The 18,801-nt window shown below is 40.1% G+C and overlaps 1 protein-coding gene across 2 annotated transcripts in view; it reads left to right on the plus strand.

The window, feature by feature from the left end:
• Positions 1-3,583: 3,583 nt before the first annotated feature.
• The window catches only part of si:dkey-237i9.1 (SEC14-like protein 1), a 28,018-nt gene continuing 12,800 nt past the window's right edge, over positions 3,584-18,801 (plus strand). Inside the window, exons 1-2 of one of the 2 annotated variants that reach the window (XM_067498336.1) lie at positions 3,584-3,986; positions 5,393-5,482. In XM_067498336.1, the coding sequence (XP_067354437.1) occupies positions 5,420-5,482 (63 nt within the window). In that variant the 5' untranslated portion in view covers positions 3,584-3,986; positions 5,393-5,419. The remainder of the gene's footprint in view (positions 3,987-5,392; positions 5,483-18,801) is intronic. The other variant, XM_067498337.1, reaches the window with a different exon arrangement.

The raw sequence follows: 18,801 nt of genomic DNA on the forward strand, positions 1-18,801 counted from the left end.
TCAATTTTTACTTTTGCACAATTCCAAAAAAGTTGGTAAAATGTGAAAACATAAATAAAAACAGAATGCAATGATTTGCAAATTCAAAATGAGCTAATAATCTAATTTTGTTCTTTTTATGTTCTTTTGTGAATACAATATTGGTTGATGAGTAATCATTGCATTCTGTTTTTATTTAGGTTTTACACATCTTCCCAATGTTTTTGGAATTAGGCTTGTATACAAATTGTTGTGCCAGTGCCTCCATTAGATGTAGAGATTTTTTACTATTACATTCAAATTTCTGATCACCTGTTGGCACCAGGGAGATTTTATAAAAGATTTTATCCTCTGGGAACGATGGATTTCTTTACCTAATATAATTGCAATCCATAGATATAGACGAGATGTGGTGAAAACTGGAAGTGAATGGAATGTAGGAGTTTTGCTTTGACCCATCACTGAAATGACTGAAATTCTAATAGTCCAGACAGGAACAGATATAATGTAACAGGTTTGCAATGGTTGGCTCACGGAGAACTTGATTGTTTAATAGAAATGAAATGCCCTCAGCCAGCTGATTAAATTTAGAAATGGAGTTAGAGAAAGAAGATAATAGTTATATTAGAGTGTTTTCCTGATTGAACTTTGCTGAACTTTTTTCAATTCAGTCCATAGTGGCAGACAAACTGTCCAACTGTCTGCACCTATATAGCACTTTTTTACTTATTGGCACTTGAAGCACTTTACACTGCATCTCATTCACTCACAAACACAACCACACTCACACACACCAATGGGGAAGCAGCTATGCAGCTGGCCAACAACTGAACTGTGGGATCGGTGGATGACCGCTCTGCCTTCCTGCACCACAGATGCAGGTCTCTAAACACTTAATGATACAATTCCACACTACTTTATCTATTTCAGAGTTGATGGATCATAACAATCCTCACAACTAGTCAAAATTCTTTCAAATGTATGTGACAACCCCACATATTGACCAAACTGTTACTACAGATATTCCGGTTAAAAAGATTAAAGCAGAGTGTTTTGGACAAACAGTGTTGCTGCTTAAACGTTAGGTTATGCAAAAAAGCCTGTGTTTAAACTGAAATATGTACTGTACATTTGATGTAATGGAGTTAGGCCTGAGATAGACTGGCAGGCTGCTCAAGGTGCATCCTAAGGGTCGCACTGTGACAGGTGAGATGTTTACCAGCACCCCTGCAACACATGGGTGGGTGGATGGATCCAGATCAGTGGTTCTCAATTCAAGTCCTCAAGGTGAACCGTGCACTTCCTACTGCTGATTACTTGGATCAGGTGTGTTCAGTCAATCAAAAACTAGAAAATAACAATTCACACAATTCAAAACAATTGGAAAACAAGCACAGCAGGGCTCCCTGTGCACCAGGATTTTAAAACTACTGATCTAGATATTTTACCTCAAAAACACTACTGTAGATACACACTGTTGTAAATGCGCCCATTGCACAGCAGAGGGCACTGCAGAGCAATTTTAGGCGAACTCAGGATCTACAGTAGATTTTCTAGACAAGCATACTGTACTTTCTAGTCTCTGTTCTTCAATAATTGATAACCACTAACCTCAGATGCCACTTTTATGAATTTCAGTAAGAACACATGCTCTTCAAAATCAGCTACATAAGTATACTAGTTCCATTCTTGTAAACTAAATATGGTACGATTATTAAAAAAATGTGCCTGTAAAACAGGGGAAGGAAAAAGATTGATTTGAGTCCAGGAAATCTCAGTAACATTGTTTGCCACTAGCCCACCAACCTTACTCTTTGTCAATGTTCTGTTTTCACTCACTGAATGTGAAGCCCACCCACACCTAACCACTGAGCAACATACGATATAATGACCTTTTGCAACTTCTGTGTCTTAACTCCATCCGGTCTTCATGGAATTGCAATGAATGGTCTATTACTTTGTTGTAATGGATTTACAAGGAACCCATTGCCCAATAACAAATTCTCTAGCCAGACATTATGTTACCATACAATAACGCTGTCCGTGCTGACTCTGTAATGCATCTGCTGTTCTTTGCCCTTTGGTGTGGTGGGAGACCTCAGTATAGAAGCTACAGAAACTCAACAAGCCTGCCCTTTGAAACACAATCGCCTTAGTGCTATCATCCACCGCCATCGCTGCTAAACCTCTTATATAATTAGGACGTGAGTTAAACTATGAGAACTAAACAGGAGCTTAGAGGCCACAGCCCAGATGTATTTGTGCAACAACAGAAGACGGGAACAGACGAAACACAAGAGATGCAATGAAAATCATTTCTCAACAAACATTGCAGTAAAACACGAACTACATAGATTTTGTGTTTCTTACATTATTTGTTTTTTCAATTTACATTACAATAGAGTGGGCTAGTTACGAAGTCACAGTTGAACCCAGTTTAAAATACAGCAACAGAGGTATTGCGTTTTAAGTTGTGGATATTAACTTGCTGTGTTCTATTCTGTTACATTGAAAGGGCTGACAGGTCCTGACAGAGGCCACAGGCTGAAACTTGTTGATCAAAATGATGAGGTTTTTTAATAATCTGCAAGTGTTGCTAGAATTTTGAGCTTTTCAATTTGTATTTACCCATCAATGTACCTTGGCAAGAAGTTGTGCCAGACTTCGTGCAAATCATGTTTGCAACGCCAGCAATACATTTAGATTTAATGGCTTAAATTGTCCTCAAGTATTTGAGTGTTGGGCACACAGATTTGATGGTGGAAATCAAACTGAAGGAACCTTTTGTCTGGAAAAATAATGCTTTTTGGTTTCACCTGTCACTTTTAACCATCAAAAATCCAAGCAAAACAAAATGGTGGGATTTGCATAAACAAAAGCCGAACGATAATACTCAAAACATATGTAAAATGTTTTTAAGAATATAGGCTAACCTTGATAATGAAATGTCGTTAGCTCTGCTTGAAAAGAGAATCCTTTGTAACTGGAAGCTTGTGTTACAGAGTTACAAATAGAGGTGTGGGCATTTACAAGGCACTGGTGGTCCAACAATAGCTGCTGTTAGCTGTATTATGCGTATGGGAATTCTGCATTATAAGCATTATCTGTATTAGAAGATATTCGACTGTTTTCAGCCTGTGATGCTTTAGTTTTTTGGCTTGTGTATCTACCAACTTTGTAAAGTATAGCTCTAAATTATTTTAGTGCCGTTTTAGGTCGACCACCCCCCCTTTTGGTGCAATGTCAGTGCTACCTAATATCCCCTGGTGACATAAAAGATGTATTCTTTGCATGCATTTGTTGTCTTAGGGTAGTACAAATACACAACATTGCACCGAAAACATATGATTATGACTGTGAGCTGGTTGCATTATAAACCTGCAAATGATCTGTGCGCATCTCTTAGGGCTGCAGCTATAATTCATGTCACATAGTTTGCAAAATCAAATAATGCCGTGACTTAAGGATTAAATGTTGTGACGCAAGCCTTTGCATCGCTCGCTTATGACTGTACTCTGGCGTTTGTCCTTCACTGGAACAGATGTGGTCGCTCAGGGTTTTTATGAACGCAGCACTGCGCTGGCTGAGAGGTGGAAAAAACCGGGCTTACTAAACAGGGGAGGAGCGACGGCATCACGGGCAGGACAGACAGGAGAGAGGAGCAACAATGTCCCGACACTTCATCTCTTTAGCCTCGATTTAACAGCGGAGTGTGAAGGATATTTCTTCGTCGCTTTGACTATTCCCACCGTTGTCAGGCTGTGAGGTGGAGTTGTCCGCGGAAACGATATTAGCTCGTTAGCTCCTGGGATTACATGGGTAGCGGTTAGCACAACAGAGCTAATCGTCGTTAGCTGCTGGCTTAGTTTCACCGACCGGACCCGGCGAAGTGAAAAGTCGAAGACGGGTAACGTTATGGAAAGACTTCATTCAGACAGTCCTTGCCGAAGAAACAGCGACTAACCAGACGAAGCTGGGACAGATTTATTTAGTTCTACGAATCGCCGGTAAGCAGCATTTATGAGAGTTATGTGAAGTTAACAGCGATTGGTAAAGTTAACGTTAGCTTGCGGGCTTGTCTCATTTAGCCAGTACTGTTGATGTGGAGCTAAGCTAACCTTTACGTTAACGAGTCGGCGTGGCATATTCTCATAACTACTGAGCTGGATGTGGGAAAAAATGTGACTGGGTTGTAGTTAAAAGTAAAAACGAAAGGTTCGGGAGATGAAAATGGGTTCTAGCGCTGTTTCCAATCGTCGCTCAGTTACAGCTCATAAACATGACAGACGAGGAATTCTGTTCCAGGGACAGCCGTTCACAGAAAACCCCAACGAGGGACGGGGACACCATTTAAACCTAACCTTGCTAACTCATCCACTGCTAAAAGCTTGGGATAAATGTGCACTCAAAGATAGATATTTAGATATTAGATATTTGTACCAGCTGAATTGTTTGGTAGAAACTGTGTCCTTTCAGAGATGCTGAAGTTGTTGTCTTGTGTCACTAAAGTTGCTGACAGATCCTGAAACATGACGGTATGTATGGAAGTTGCAATAGTTAGACGGGCTGTGTGGTGTTTAGAGAGGAATATTGTGGCCACCTGTTTGTATCCCGTCCTCCTTTACCCCGGTTATTATGCCCACTGTGATCCCCTCACTAAGTAGTGCTCAGATGTTGGCTCACACCCCTGCTTCCAGCCATGTTCACCCGCACAGCATAGCAGGAATTACAAACCTGTATCAGCACGCTAAACAAACAGAACATGAAGTTCAAGCCACAATTTCAACTTCTGCTAAATGACACAGAGTACACACAGTCTTTGTTTTTGTCACGCACCTTGTTGGTTTATGAAGCCGTGGAAGAAGCTAAAAGAAAGAATTCTTTTGGTTCATGTTTTTGCTCTGTCTCATCCTGTTGTTTAGCATCTGCTCAAACGCTCCAGCATGTGGAATGCGTTGTTTACATTATAGAAAATGAATAGCTTCCGTCTTTTATTTATTTATTTATTATCATTTCATGTTGTGTTGTTGGGTGTAGTTGTGACCTGAACTTCTGCTCAAACAGTAGTTACATCCCCAGTAGTTTGCAGTGGTAGTCAGTAAATGCTGCATGTATTGATCATTTAGATCCTTGGTCACAGCTCAGGAACGTTCCCTTCTGCAGCCCATAACAAATAACTACACACGCTGAAACACCTGGCATCTTCAAGAGTCAGCCAAAACACACCTTTACTTAATTACACCCAGAGTCTCCTGTTGTTGGGCCAGATGCTGCTGCAATGTTGTTATTTTGGCACACAGTTATTGGAATGATGCCAGAGAACGAAGCGCAGCTCTATGTCTCAGCTTCTCTTTCTTTCACTTGTTATCACCATTTATCCTAATTAATTGTCTCTCTTTTTTTTTCCTTAAAGGTTGTTGGTGTTACTGTAATCCCCATCATGGTGCAGAAGTACCAGTCACCCGTGCGGGTGTACAAGCATCCCTTTGAACTGGTGATGGCGGTAAGTGAGATTACCTGTAGTCACAGTTAATCCAGTGTGTGCATTAATAGTGTATGTAATGCTGGCTGCTATGCACTACAGAGGTCCCGTTTACATGACATCTTTGCATCACTCATGTTGTTCACACAGTTGATAAGGTGTTGGTTAGCCTCATTGTCAATGTTCCAGTGATCTGCGTGTGATTATTGGTTGTAGAAACAATAGTTATTTGGCCCTGGATCGCAATAACGGCAGCCTGAAACAGGCCAGTGTTAACTAGCAAGGATGATGTAAAGTACGAGTACCTCTGTGACATACATAACCCACACACTCTCTTATGCCATGGCCTACTGCAGTGACATGCTCCTACCATCTTCCTGTCAGCTTGAGGTTTAAGATGTGTTTGCTGGTAACTGCGGTGTGGAGGCATTGTGCTAAACATCCGCACTCCCAGTGACTGAATATACAACTCAGCTGTACTATTACGCCAAACAGAGTTTTCACTGCAGACCTGGTGGTGCATTTGCAGTGTAAAGTAATGCAGTGCCTTGCTTAGCTTTTAGTGAGCAGCTGCCGTGCTGCATGATTTAGTTCATTTTCAGGCATGAGTGCTCTGTGTAAGCGCAGAGACGTGTTTGTTCCTCAAGTTTTGGTTTTGGTTTTTTGGTTGCTTGGTTTTAAATCCCCTTCTTACCAGCATTTACAGCACCACCTCTGCTCTTTATTATTAAATTTCCCACTTGTGGTAATTTAAATTTCTGTGCATCTAATTTCCTTATAGTAGGTGCCAGTCAGTGACGTAGTACAGTGGATGGGTGGCTGAATGCTGAATGATGTTTCTTCATGCAGTTTTTTCCATTATGTTACAGTGACATCAGTTTTTCAAGTACAATGAAAAGGAAAAGTTTCAAGCTATAGCACATAACATTAGTAACTGTAACATAGTGGCTAAATTCTGGATCAATGCTTTACTCAGTAATGTGTTGAGCATAGCTGCTGCTATTCAGTGCATTCCAGCTGAGTCCGGACATGATTATTCAAGTGTCCGTGTGAGCCACACTTTTAAACTAGTTAAAGATGCTTTATTGCTTTGCTGAAAAGTTATGCAGCATATTGTTACGTTATTCATTTGAACAACTCATGATCACCAGTTGGTCGGGAATTGCTTCCTGTTAACAGCCTGCCATGCGTTTTTTTAGCGTGCCAGGTTCCAGGTGCTGTTTTCTTTAAATGGAAATCTACACAAGCAAGGAGCAGGATGCAGGAAGACTAAACCTCTTTAGCCCTAGGAAGGACTGATCACCAGGCAAACAGGTATAAATAGTGGTCTAGTACCTGCACCTGGGTCTACACATGCAGCCAAAGGGGGAAAACATAATAATTGAAAAGCAGACATGGTTTGTAAGCTGGTGATGATACAGCACATGGGCTTTTTGTAGATGGGACAGACTTACTTTATGAAGATTAATTGTGTGGCCTTGGGTGTTTTTTAAACTAGGGCATCAAGAGCTAAGGAAGATGTTTTAAAGTTTAAAGATTGGGGTACATAATGAAAGAGGTAAAACTGAATGCTGATCTGAGATGGTGTCTAAAATGTACATTTGAATGCTTTTAAAGCTGAGTTTGGTGCATTTGGATTGTCTTCCCTCTGAGACTTTTCTCTGCAGTGAGTATTTTTGCAGACACCACAGTTCAGACTTAATGGTGCGTCACAACAGTTGCTGGCTCTTTTTGTTGAAAATCCAGAGAAATCTCTTCCCCTCTCACTTCCTTTCTGAAGCAGGTACTTCACCATTGCAGCATAATGGTGTAGCAACATCCTGCTTATAAGGACAAACCAACACAAAGCATTTATACAGTCTTTTGTTTATCTAATGTCATCAGCTAGGATTGTACTAGACATCTTGCTTAGAAGAATTTAATGTTGCCTCTTGACTAAATGCTGTTGTTTGGATATAGCTAGTTCTTAGAAACCATTTCCTCATTTGAGGGTAAAAACACGTCTCCGCATTTCTCTGTTAAAGCCTTTTTAGCCCATTCCTATAGTCTTGATGAAAAACACCCACTGCACACTTGGCCTTGAGAACCATCTCTGCTCAGTGAAAGGTGCTATTAAAGCATTTCATACTTAACGCTGCTGTGACTTGAATGCACTGTTACGTAAGTCAGGGCTTAGATCTCACATGCCCCTAAGGTTGTGTTGTTCTACAGCGGTTAATGTACTCTGTGTTGAATATGCTACTCTCAATATTCCTTTTTTTTTTTTTTCTTTTTGGGACTTCACACCACTTGGCAATTACAAATGTGAAGCTTTTATAATATTTAGCTGTTAGTGCAAAAATTATGTGCTCATATATAACCTTATTTGTTTTTAAAAATTAAGTGAACCATAAAGACCAGAATCCAGTCATCATTACCAAGAATCTTTATTTAATTAACATACTATTATTAGAATCTTGTGCGTTGTTCAGTGTTCTACCAAGCTTTCGGAGGGCTTGGCTGATATTTTTATGTAAAACATGGTTCATCCGCACTCTGTACTGTCCCAGAAACAAAGCAGCTGACAGTGACAGACACTACACAATGTTCTATTTATCTAAATGCAAACACAAAGCCAAAATTATAGGTCTGCGTATGACAAGAAGAAAAGAAAATATCCATATCCGTATCTGCAACTACCATCTCCAGTTTACAGTGCAGAAAAAATAGCCTGTCAGCTGTTTGATTACCTTGGTTATTAGCATCTGTTGCATGCTAGTCCCATACAAGTGCTTGTCCAAACACTGCTTGTTGAGTGGCAGGCCATTGCTGTTGCCAACTAACCTTTCTGTTTGAGATCTAACCACATCTCTGTTTTTACAGTTTATGTATTTTGTCAGCACATAAAATTCTTATCCTTTTTAACACAAAATCATTTATTGCAGAAATGCCTGATATTTAGCAATACGTGATTTACCATGCAAACTCCTCAATGTAATGAGCAGAGTAGAAGAGTGAGAAGCACACCACCAACACCTTTAGTATTTAGCCTTACTAGAAACTCTGAATGTCACTTTAAGGTGAAGTTAATTGTGTCAACACTTTATTAACACACTGTTGCCTTTGATAGCCTTCGTTATACTTGGTGGTTTGTTGTTGTTCTAAAGTAACACTGACGTAAGATGGTACAACAGCAGTTTTTTCCAATTCCACCTCAGTGCAGCGATCCCTTATGTTTGCTTCCACATCTCAATAACAGGAAATGTAGTCAATGCTGTTGCTGCCATTATCGCAACAGTCCAGCCTCTGAGACTGTAGTGTATCCTCGGGGAGTCACAAAGGAATGTCAGAAGCACAACAAGACACAATGCTCCTCTTGCTGCTTTTTTTTTTTGCCAAAAGGAAAGTTGCTTCTGGATCACATCCACCGATATATCATAACTTCAGTAGCCACAAATAGGAATTCAAACCTGGCCAATCCTGGAGTGGTAAATATCTGCTAACTTGATGCTGTCTGCTATAATTGAGCTTAAAAGACAGTGACTACCCCTAAAGTACCTCCACTCCTAGATTAGTGCAAATGCTCTAGAGACAGAGTATTAGTGAGTTAAAGCCTACCACAACCTAATCTGCTCCATGGTAACGTATGGCTGTGTAACTAATCCATGTGGACAAAGTGCTTTGGTTCTCCCCTTGTCCCCTGAGCTTCTACAGTGTTAGGAACAAGCTGTGCTGTACTAGTGTAATGCCTGCTGGAACTGAAGGTGCCATTAACGACAGGGGACATTTCTTACTTGGTGACTAAAGCAAGTAAATGCATACACTTCAGATATTAAAAGTTGGAATGGAACAGACTGTTTCATATGTAAATTTGGTTTGCTTTGCAACAGCAGTCACAAATGTGGCAGACGGTGAAAAGGTAAGAGAATGAAAAGTGACCCAGACTGGGTTAACCACTCATTAGGATGCATTCAGACAGCCATTTGCCGTACAATAGGACAACACTGGGGGCTGCATAGGTTGAGCAATTGTTTTATGGAACAGTGAGCACAACAACAAAATGGATTACGTCTCAATAATGTTAGTTAACACAGCACACAGATTTGTAATACTTGCCAATAGGATTTTAAATCTCTGGAAAGTTATCCCTGAAGCATCTGTTCTAACTTTACCCCAAAAATATGTGTTTGATGTTACAAAGTAATCCACCATGAAAGTGTAGTTGCATGTAAGTGCTTGGCCAGTGCAGCAGCCTATACAGATGATGGCCATATATCTGCCTTTTATTTCACAGGATGCGGCACCCGTATGGGCCCCGGCGGGTTCAGTTCCTGCTGTGTAACACATCTTCCATAAGGCTGGGTAAAAGATTAAATGAATTCAAATAATTTAAGTTTTTGAACAATGTGAACAAGTTGTAAATTGAGATTGAATCAAAAATCAAGAGTAGTTTTTTTGGCTTTGCTGTCACTCAAAGAGAAGTGCCAGCAGTTCTCATGAGCTACTACAGTAACGTAAGCCGTCACGGTTTCCTTGGCAACGCCTGCGTGTGTGAGCTTTGCTAATATATAAAGATTGAGTAACCCTGGCTTCCCATTGAGAAAGTAACACATACATCTGTTGCAGCTGTGATGTAATGTGTGCTGTCTGTGTTTTTGGAGGTGTTCAGAGACAATAGTGTGTAGGTTGTCTGTGTTTTACAAGTGTTCACCGCAAGATCTGCTAATACTTTGGGCAGTTTCTTTTTTGCTGTTGTTGTTGCACAGCTGTTCCTAATGTTGTTCTTTACAGTGTTAAGAACGTGTAAAATGAAAAAAGCCATTTACTACCTTTTTATTTAAAAAAACCTTGTGTATAGAGTAAAACCTGATTTTGATTCACTATTGTCTGGAGGTTATATAGACAGGACACAATTGATCAAAACTGTGAATTCTCCAGAACACTGAAAACTAGTAATGGATGAAGCCAACTCATTCCAGCCAGCTGAGCAAGAGGTGCGGCTGAGTTGGTAAGGCAGTCATCCATGAACCACGTGCTGAAGTGTCCTTGGGCAAGACACTGAACCGTAAGTTGCCTCCGTCGGGTCAGGTGAGCACCTCGCATGGCAGCCACTGCCATCGGTGTGTGAATACGTGTTCGAATTGATGAATGAGAAGCAACATTGTAAAGCGCTTCAGATAAAAGCGCCATATAAGCGGCCATTTACCAAATGTGTCAAACGTCATTTCCCCATAAAACCCCCACTGGTAAAGGAAGTTAATTCAGGGAATTGAAGGCTAACTTTATGTGTAGAAATAGCCCCATTGATTGTAACCCTATTCACCTTAATATTATTTTAAATTCCTGTAATACATGTCATAAGTATGTGACTTATTACGTTCAGAAATATGAGAACTGGGTCTCCAGTATGCTGCTAAACTCAAAGTTGCTATGAACACAAACCAGCAGTGCAGCAAATGAAATTGTTCATACTTGGCAGTGGACATTATTTTAGGAAGTGTGTTTGACAGCTCTGCAGCCCTGTGTCAGTTCAAAGATGACGTATGACTCTGTTTTTACTTGATTCCGATTCACAGTGTCCTGTCTTTCTGCTTTTAACTGCATTTTAGATTGTTTAGCAGAGCACGTGAGCTGCATTTCATGGCTGTATACAGGAAATGGTTTAAAGCCAATCTGTGCTTCCATCATGTGTAAACAAAAAAATGAAAGAACATGTTTTTCAAGGAAGTAAATGTGTGCAGTAGATGCATGTCGGTGTCTGTTTCGCTTGTTAGTTACACACATATGCTAATCGCACCAAAACCCAAGATAAGAGCTCACTTGTGATGCAGCAGAGAGCAAATACCTGATGATGAAATCTTATGTTACCAGGTTTCATTTTCTGTAAAGATGGTGTTTGTTGCTGCACTTCCAAGCTTAGATCTTGTTAATTTTGTGTTCTTTCAAACAGATATTTGTGTTTTTTTTTTGTGTGGCTTAACTATATTTGGGTCTCCCGTAGCATGTTTATGCAAGTATCGGACTGCCAAAACATTGTTGTTGTTGTTTTGTATTTATTCAGTTTACCGCTGAGCTTATATTTCTACATTTGGCCCATTTGGCAGTTCTCTCTGTCTTGCTAAGATCAGTGCACGGTGGCCCTGTCAGAGCGATGTCATGTTCCATGTCCTGACCCACTTATAGCCATGTCTGGCTAAGGCGTTTGCAGTCCAATTCTCTGTCGCTAAAGCATCCTGGTTGTTACTCTAATGTTTTAATCTGTCTGTGAGCTTCTGGCTTGTCTGTGCCTCATCCAACATATTGCTCTCATGTCTAGAGATGTGTAGCTAAATGAGCACGGTTTTCCCATCATGTCAGGTTTGCTTTAGCAGAGAAATGGGGTCATTTTATTAATTCACGCAGTCTTTTTTTTTTTTTTTTTTTTGTCAAGGGAATGTAGTTCATTGAAAAGGAGAGCACAAATAAAATGAAACCTGATTCATGCTAGTTATTCAGACAGAACTCCTCAGGGGAGATTTAATAAGAAGCAAATTGACTTTGCCTGTGCCACAGAAATGTTTGCTGATTTAGCTGTTTGTGTACCCTTTTCTCATTAGCTTTTTCCCAGCACTGAACCTGTGTGTTCTTATTCAGAGAATTTCCATCCACTCCTCTGAATGAATCTGTCAGAGCTTGAGCCTGCAGTGCCTCATTCACTTACTAGTCTAGATGCTCTTTGCCAAGAACAGTGAAGAGTTACAGTCTGCCTTTGGGGAGAGGAGCTTATCATCTGGCATGCTGCTTCAAACAGCATTTGCAGAAGACTGACCCACCACCATGTGAATCTGGGAGCCTATGAGAAAATTCTGGAGTTGATTTCATTCACTGATCACTGGGTCAGTCATTCACTGCCTCCCCCCCCCTGTTTTTCTTCCTGCTGCAAGGTCAAGATGCCGCCCCAGCAACACCCCTCCCCCACTCTGCCTCGCTCTGCTACACTCCGATGAATGTGTACCCACATACTCTTACACAGACGCTCCTCAGTGAATTTTTACACTGCAGTCATGCTACAACATGGCATATAGGTTGTGATTAAGATCTATGCAGCAGTTGTGGGGCATAAATATGTACAGTATGTAGTGTCTTTATATGCGCTTGCTGTCACGTTCTTAAATATTGTGAAATGTATATGTCTTTGAAATTGCATACGTTAAATGTGTAGCAAGGCTTAAGACTTTAACCACAAAAGCAAACTGAAAAGGTTACATGCTTAGGACAAATGTATATGTGTTCTCACCTACATTCAGTGCACACAGAGTAGTCCATTAATCTCTGCAGAACACCGAACTAAAACCATGAGTTACTCTGTCCGCCCTCTCTCCTCAGCTGTCACCTGGAAGAAATCCGATGCATGGGAAGTTCCTGCAGTATTACTGAAACCACTCATCACAGTTAATTCTATGACCGAATCTTGTAATGGCGGAAATGCAATTCCAGCATCTCTATTTCCTTTACTGTAAAGCCGAATATCAGTAATGCTGCAGCTTCCTGTAACTCAGGGAAATTGTATAAACCTCTTTTGTAGTGGCTTGTTGTGGAGAACACTCAGGATGATGACCAGGCAAGTTTGACAGTTATTATGAAAGGGCTTTATAACCTATTTGTTTTAACAAACATTCTTAGTGTCGCATAGTGTTTAACTGGAAAAAGTAAGAAATTGTATATGCTTGACACATTTAAAAAAACTGCCCAGTCTCAGGCCTCTCAGGCCTGTTCAGGACTTTCGACACTAACTAGAAATGTATGATGCAAAGATTAGATTTCCAAACCCCAACAAAGTGTTCAGAAATTACGCTATTCCATCATTTGAGAGCAACATTACTTTACTGGTTTCCATATATATATATATATATATATATATATATATATATATATATATATATATATATATATATATATATATATATATATATATATATATTAATGTATTGAGCAGATATCTTTCACTCTTATTTTGAAAGGTCCTAAATTTGTAGATGATGTATAACTACTGAGCTCACAGTGGCTCCAAGTATTCAGAGTTATATATTTAAACCACACCCACTCCAGAGGGAATCCTGCACTGGCCCGGTTCTGCACATACAGCCAACTGCTCTTGGCATTTTTATAAAGAACAAAAACGCTGAAATCTGTACATTCAGAACAGAGTCAGTTTTTAGTGGACAAATAGGGCAGTGCAGGTGTGGAATTTTGCTGTGTATGCTACTTCTTAATGGGGTCCTAAGGTGACTTCCTCTTTGCTTAATGTAGATTTTAGCCAGTGTCATTTTTTTTTTTCATGTTCATATTATTGAGACCTGATTTTATGCACCATCGAGAGACACTGCAACAGCAGAGAGCCAAGCAGACTTGTAGAAAGAGGGATATAAAGCAGGCAAAGTGTGTTGCCACTGTTTCGCATTGCTCTGAATGTGTCCAGAAATATCCTGCATTATGAGTGCTAGATTTATGAAAACCATTGAAAATATGCACAAGTACCACAATCTCTCAATGAAATTCAGGCAATGTGTTGCTGTGGTGACTTTTGATAGCTGACAGATGATTATACTGATGCTTTGAATTCTTCGGTGCACACACACTAACTGTCAGCCATGCACACTGTAGCAGCACACTTTAGCATATGGCCTATCAAGCATTTAGAGCATTGCATTTATGTAAGGTCTGTATTTGTCCCCCCTTGTCTCTCCAAGTTCTAGGCATTTATGCCATTAAAACACACACTGTGGTCGTGAGATCACTGGACGGAGAGAAGTGGGTGGTAAGGCATGCAGAAACCAAAGGCTCTATTGTTGCGCTTTTTCAATCAGGAGCTTGTTCTCTCTCCTACCACACATCCAGGCTACACCTAAGCTCAGATGCTTTCGGATCTGATGACCAGGGAAATTTCATAGTTTTTCTGAAACTTTTTCCATTACACTGACCTACAGTTTCATTCCAGTCTTGTTTTTGTGACCACATCTCAAACCATTGTTTGACTGTTTTGACTGTAGCTGTGTCCACACGTGCCCCAGTCTGGTTACCCTAATAACATATTTCCAGATCCATCCCTGAAGGATAAAGGAGGCTGAATGACCAAATCTATTCACTTTGCTTGTACAAATGATATTTAGTTTTTCCTTTGTTATTCAACGAGGAAGGCATTATCCTTCTTCCCGAACATCAATGGTGCAGCGAAAAACTTGTAATACCTGTTTGTATTGTAATCTATTGTTTGTCATCAGAATAAGTTTCACACCTTAACAATGTTTTTTGTGTGTTTGTGTGTGAATTTTCCCTCTGCCTGTGCAATAAACCCCCCCACCCCCGTCTTCGTCAATGACCTAGTTTGGAATTTATAGCTTTGCTCTCTGCAGTGAAAGCCAGGAGAAATTTTCCTTGCCGGGGGCTATATTCTATACCTCATTGTTCAAATTATAAAAACAGATGCCACACATACTTCAGGACCTTTATTCTAATAAGCAGGTCGTGTGTCTTTAACAACCGTTCCTAATGTTACCTTCTTTGGCGTATTGTTGGTGCTCAGTTATAGCCAGACTTGGGTAGCAGTTTGTCGAGAAGAAATGTTCTTCTGACCCTAATTGTCCACCAACAGCATCCTGACATCCCATTTCTGATAAACATAATCCGACCCAGTCTAATCAATTCATTATTTATGTACACATGGCAGGCACTGCACAACTAAAATACAAATATGGGAATTGGCTTGTGTATGTGATCCACCCCTGGTAATGACATCTCTCACGGGTCAGCACCCACAATTGACTGCTGTGGCGTATGGGAACTTGTAATGATTTTTGCCTCCAAACATCGTCTACATGACGTCGCACCCTTGCTGGCGGGCACTCTCACACCAGGTTTTGTTTGTATCTGACGTCAAGTGTGGTTTGTATTCATTATACAATTTGTATTGGGTGTTTTTCAGATCAAACATCAGAGACCAGCTTCCCAGAAAGATTAGTGTGGCAGCACTCTTGACAATATAATTTTTTGTAAGATTGTATGTGTATACTTCTACTGTATAGCTAAGTCCAAATGCACAATTTATCCTGACTTACTTGCAACAGGGAAAGGCATAGATTGATCTTTATACACTGGAATGAATAGAATATCAAATGTTTCTTACAGAACAGTGAGGTTAGTCACTCTTCTTGAGAGTTTCCTTGGATTGCTTCGTAAATGCCGGCAGTCCGTCTTACCCTCCCTGTATTTAGTTTGTTGGTGTGTTTTGACTTCATCTCTACGCTGTCTTCATCGACTATCTTAATCTGATAAGTGGCCTGGCTAAAATGTTCTCATTTTCCCAGGTGCTAGAAAAAACAGCTGATAAAAATAGCACAAGCTGACCTCTGGGCGGCTGTCGTCTCTATTACACAACCCCCCTCATAAGCTTCAGAAATGTGACACTGCTACCGAGGAGTTAGAAGTGTGGTGAAAGAGTGATGCTCACAGGAAACCTGCAAATCAAGGAATTTCTTCTTAACCCTGGCAGATTGACTGTCCTCTCAATTTTAGGAATAACTAGATGAGCAAATCTAAGGTGCAGCAACAGGACAGTGAACTTGTCTGACAAAAAGCGAGTCAAAAGTCTCCTATGTTTACGGCATCTTTTCTTTGTGACTGCAGTTATATAACGACTGTAAAAAACATTATGTACCACAACATTTAGTTTTAAGTCAGTTCATGTCTTCTGCAACTGTTAGCTTCCTTTAGTTCTCCCAAAGATCTGCAAATGAATAGAAACATTTCATCAGAGCTGTTATTACATTAAAACGGTTTTGCCTTGGGTGAGGGCGTTCCTGGCTTTTTACCCTATCCAGCACCTATTCTGGCACCACATTGCAGTACATTGGTGGACTTGTATCACCTCATTCCTTAACCACAGTCAAATTATTTATCGTGCCACCTCAACGTGCACTGACAGAATGCTTCATCTGTGTATAGTGAATGCCAAGTTATGAGTATGACTCTACACACCCATTACAGTTGATACTAGAGGTTCTCTGCCATTTTCACTCTCAACCCTTATAAACGAGATCCATTTTGACATGCGTGGTTCAAACGTTGACCTGCAAATCTGATCTTTTTTTGCTGTGTGTGTGTGTGTGTGTATGCAACTGTATTAAATAATTATTTCATACTGTATGAAGTACTCATAATCTGTAGTTTATTGTTTTCTGCAACTTGGAAGAGAAGTTGCTGGCATGATTATTAGTTTATAGTGTTAACGTTAGGATAAGACATTTTAAAAAATTTATTTGAATTTCTTTACCATTACTCACTTTGTTGTACCCTTAATGTTATGGAAGCTTTTAACGAGTTAGCTATTAATAAATCCATAAAAAGTGGGGTTGATGCAGAGCTATTGCACTCAAAAATAAAACAAATCGATTAAAAATAAAAGTAGGTCCATCCTAGAGACCGTATCCTGTATTTGTTTGGCATTCAGCTCTATTTAAGTTAGTGTGTTTTTAGTTTTTATGCTAGAAGTTAAAGCGAGATAGTGTCTGGGCTACATGCCAGTACTTTCTCCCCTTGTGGTATGCTACGCATGTACTAATGCACTATGCAGCCCTTTGTGGTCTTGAAGCGTGTCCTCTCGGAACTCTTGGATTTCCTGAATCTCCCTTCCTGAGCAGCAAAAGTCTTATTTTCCATACCCATGCCACTTGTCCAGCCTGCCTGTTTTCCAAAGAGAAACTGTTTTTGTGTCTGCCGGAGGGAATAAAGTAACTGTATTGTGTTGCTTTTGATATTTTCTTTCTCGCTTCCCTGGAAACCACATAAACTCTTAAGCCAATTCCAGAAACAATTACTCATGGATTGGCTGGTTGAGGCGTATCTGAACAAATTCTGTCACTATAGAGATTAGAAGACAATGTTCTCCCAGTCTTTACCTACACATGAGCTCCCATTGGAGCTAATCTAAAACTTGGGAAAATGTATTTATTAATTTTGAAGTTTAGGGTTTTTTTTTTAAGTCTCAATGTGCTAAAGCATTTCAGGAAAGAGTTGAGGCGAAGCACAAAGAAATATTTACTGTGGTGGAGTTGGGTTAACATGTCTGTTGTTATGGATGTGTCATCATTGCCTGCTCCTCATCCCAAAGACTGCCTACATGAAAGATATGTGTTGTGTACAACCATGAGTGTAGTTATTAAGTAAAGTGAATGGAGCAATACCAGCGTCAGGTACACAAGCTATTAAAGCTATAGAATTGTCTTCAATGTCAGAACACACCTGGCATTGTTATGTAATCTTCAATCCATTATCTGTTGCTGAATTCAAAAGATTCAATAGCTGCTTCTAGGAAAGTATCCCAACTTTCCATTTGTCTCTGTGCCAGAATGGAAGAGGAGAAATTAATGAAAAGCTCCTAATGGAGTAGGTGTTGCATTCAGCCATTCAGTTTGCCAGCAATGAATTGTAGGTCAATATAGACTTAAGTGATTGCCTGGATAAATGCCAAGTGGCCTAAATATTGACTCAGTGTTATTTTACTTGTGTTTATCTGTGAATTGTAAGTAACGTACGCCAGCAGAAAACACATAACATGTGACATGATTGAAGGGTTTCACACAGTGTCGGTAGACAAGATCCTGTTAGAAGTGACGTGACACATCCTGTATGGACCATGGCTTTATGAGTTGTTGGCTAAAACGTTTCGGACATTAATATAGCAACAATTTCATGCAGTACTGTATGTATTAATATATGAGTATAATCTTTCATTTATTGCTGTTGAATGTCATAAGAATTGGCACAGAAGTCAACATTTCTCCTTTAATATTATAATACTTTTCTTCTTAAGACCAGCTGCTGGTCAGAATATCAGTTGTGCTCACGCTGGCCCCCTCGACATTGTAGCCTTGAGGTATTTCCTTTAATTTTTGGGGGATTAACCTGGTATCATGACCTTCTTGTTTCCTGTTTTCAGTACTACAACAGTTAAACTATGTTCAATGCACAGGGCCGGGTAAAAGTGGTGGCGTCTGTGTAGTGGTTTTATTTTTGTTTTGTTCCTCTTTCCGGGTTACTTTACTGTGACGTGGACTCCTGTAGTTAGTGAAAAACATAGGTTTCGGGACATGGTATTTATGGCTGAGTTTGTTTTTGACACGTGTATGGTTGCTATGTAATAAATGTAACTGCTGTTTACAGTCGGGGCTTTTTTTTTTGCTGACGAACAGTTGAGCATTCACTCAGTCAGTGGCCAGTGGGCAGCTAAGCCCTGGCAGAGGTATTTCAAAACCTGCTGAACCCTACGGACTGCCTACTCATGCACAAAACAATGGCTGCTGAACACACTAAACAAGCTAAACCTT

The sequence above is a fragment of the Channa argus genome, chromosome 3 (genome assembly GCF_033026475.1).
Source record: "Channa argus isolate prfri chromosome 3, Channa argus male v1.0, whole genome shotgun sequence".
Classification (NCBI taxonomy): domain Eukaryota; kingdom Metazoa; phylum Chordata; class Actinopteri; order Anabantiformes; family Channidae; genus Channa; species Channa argus.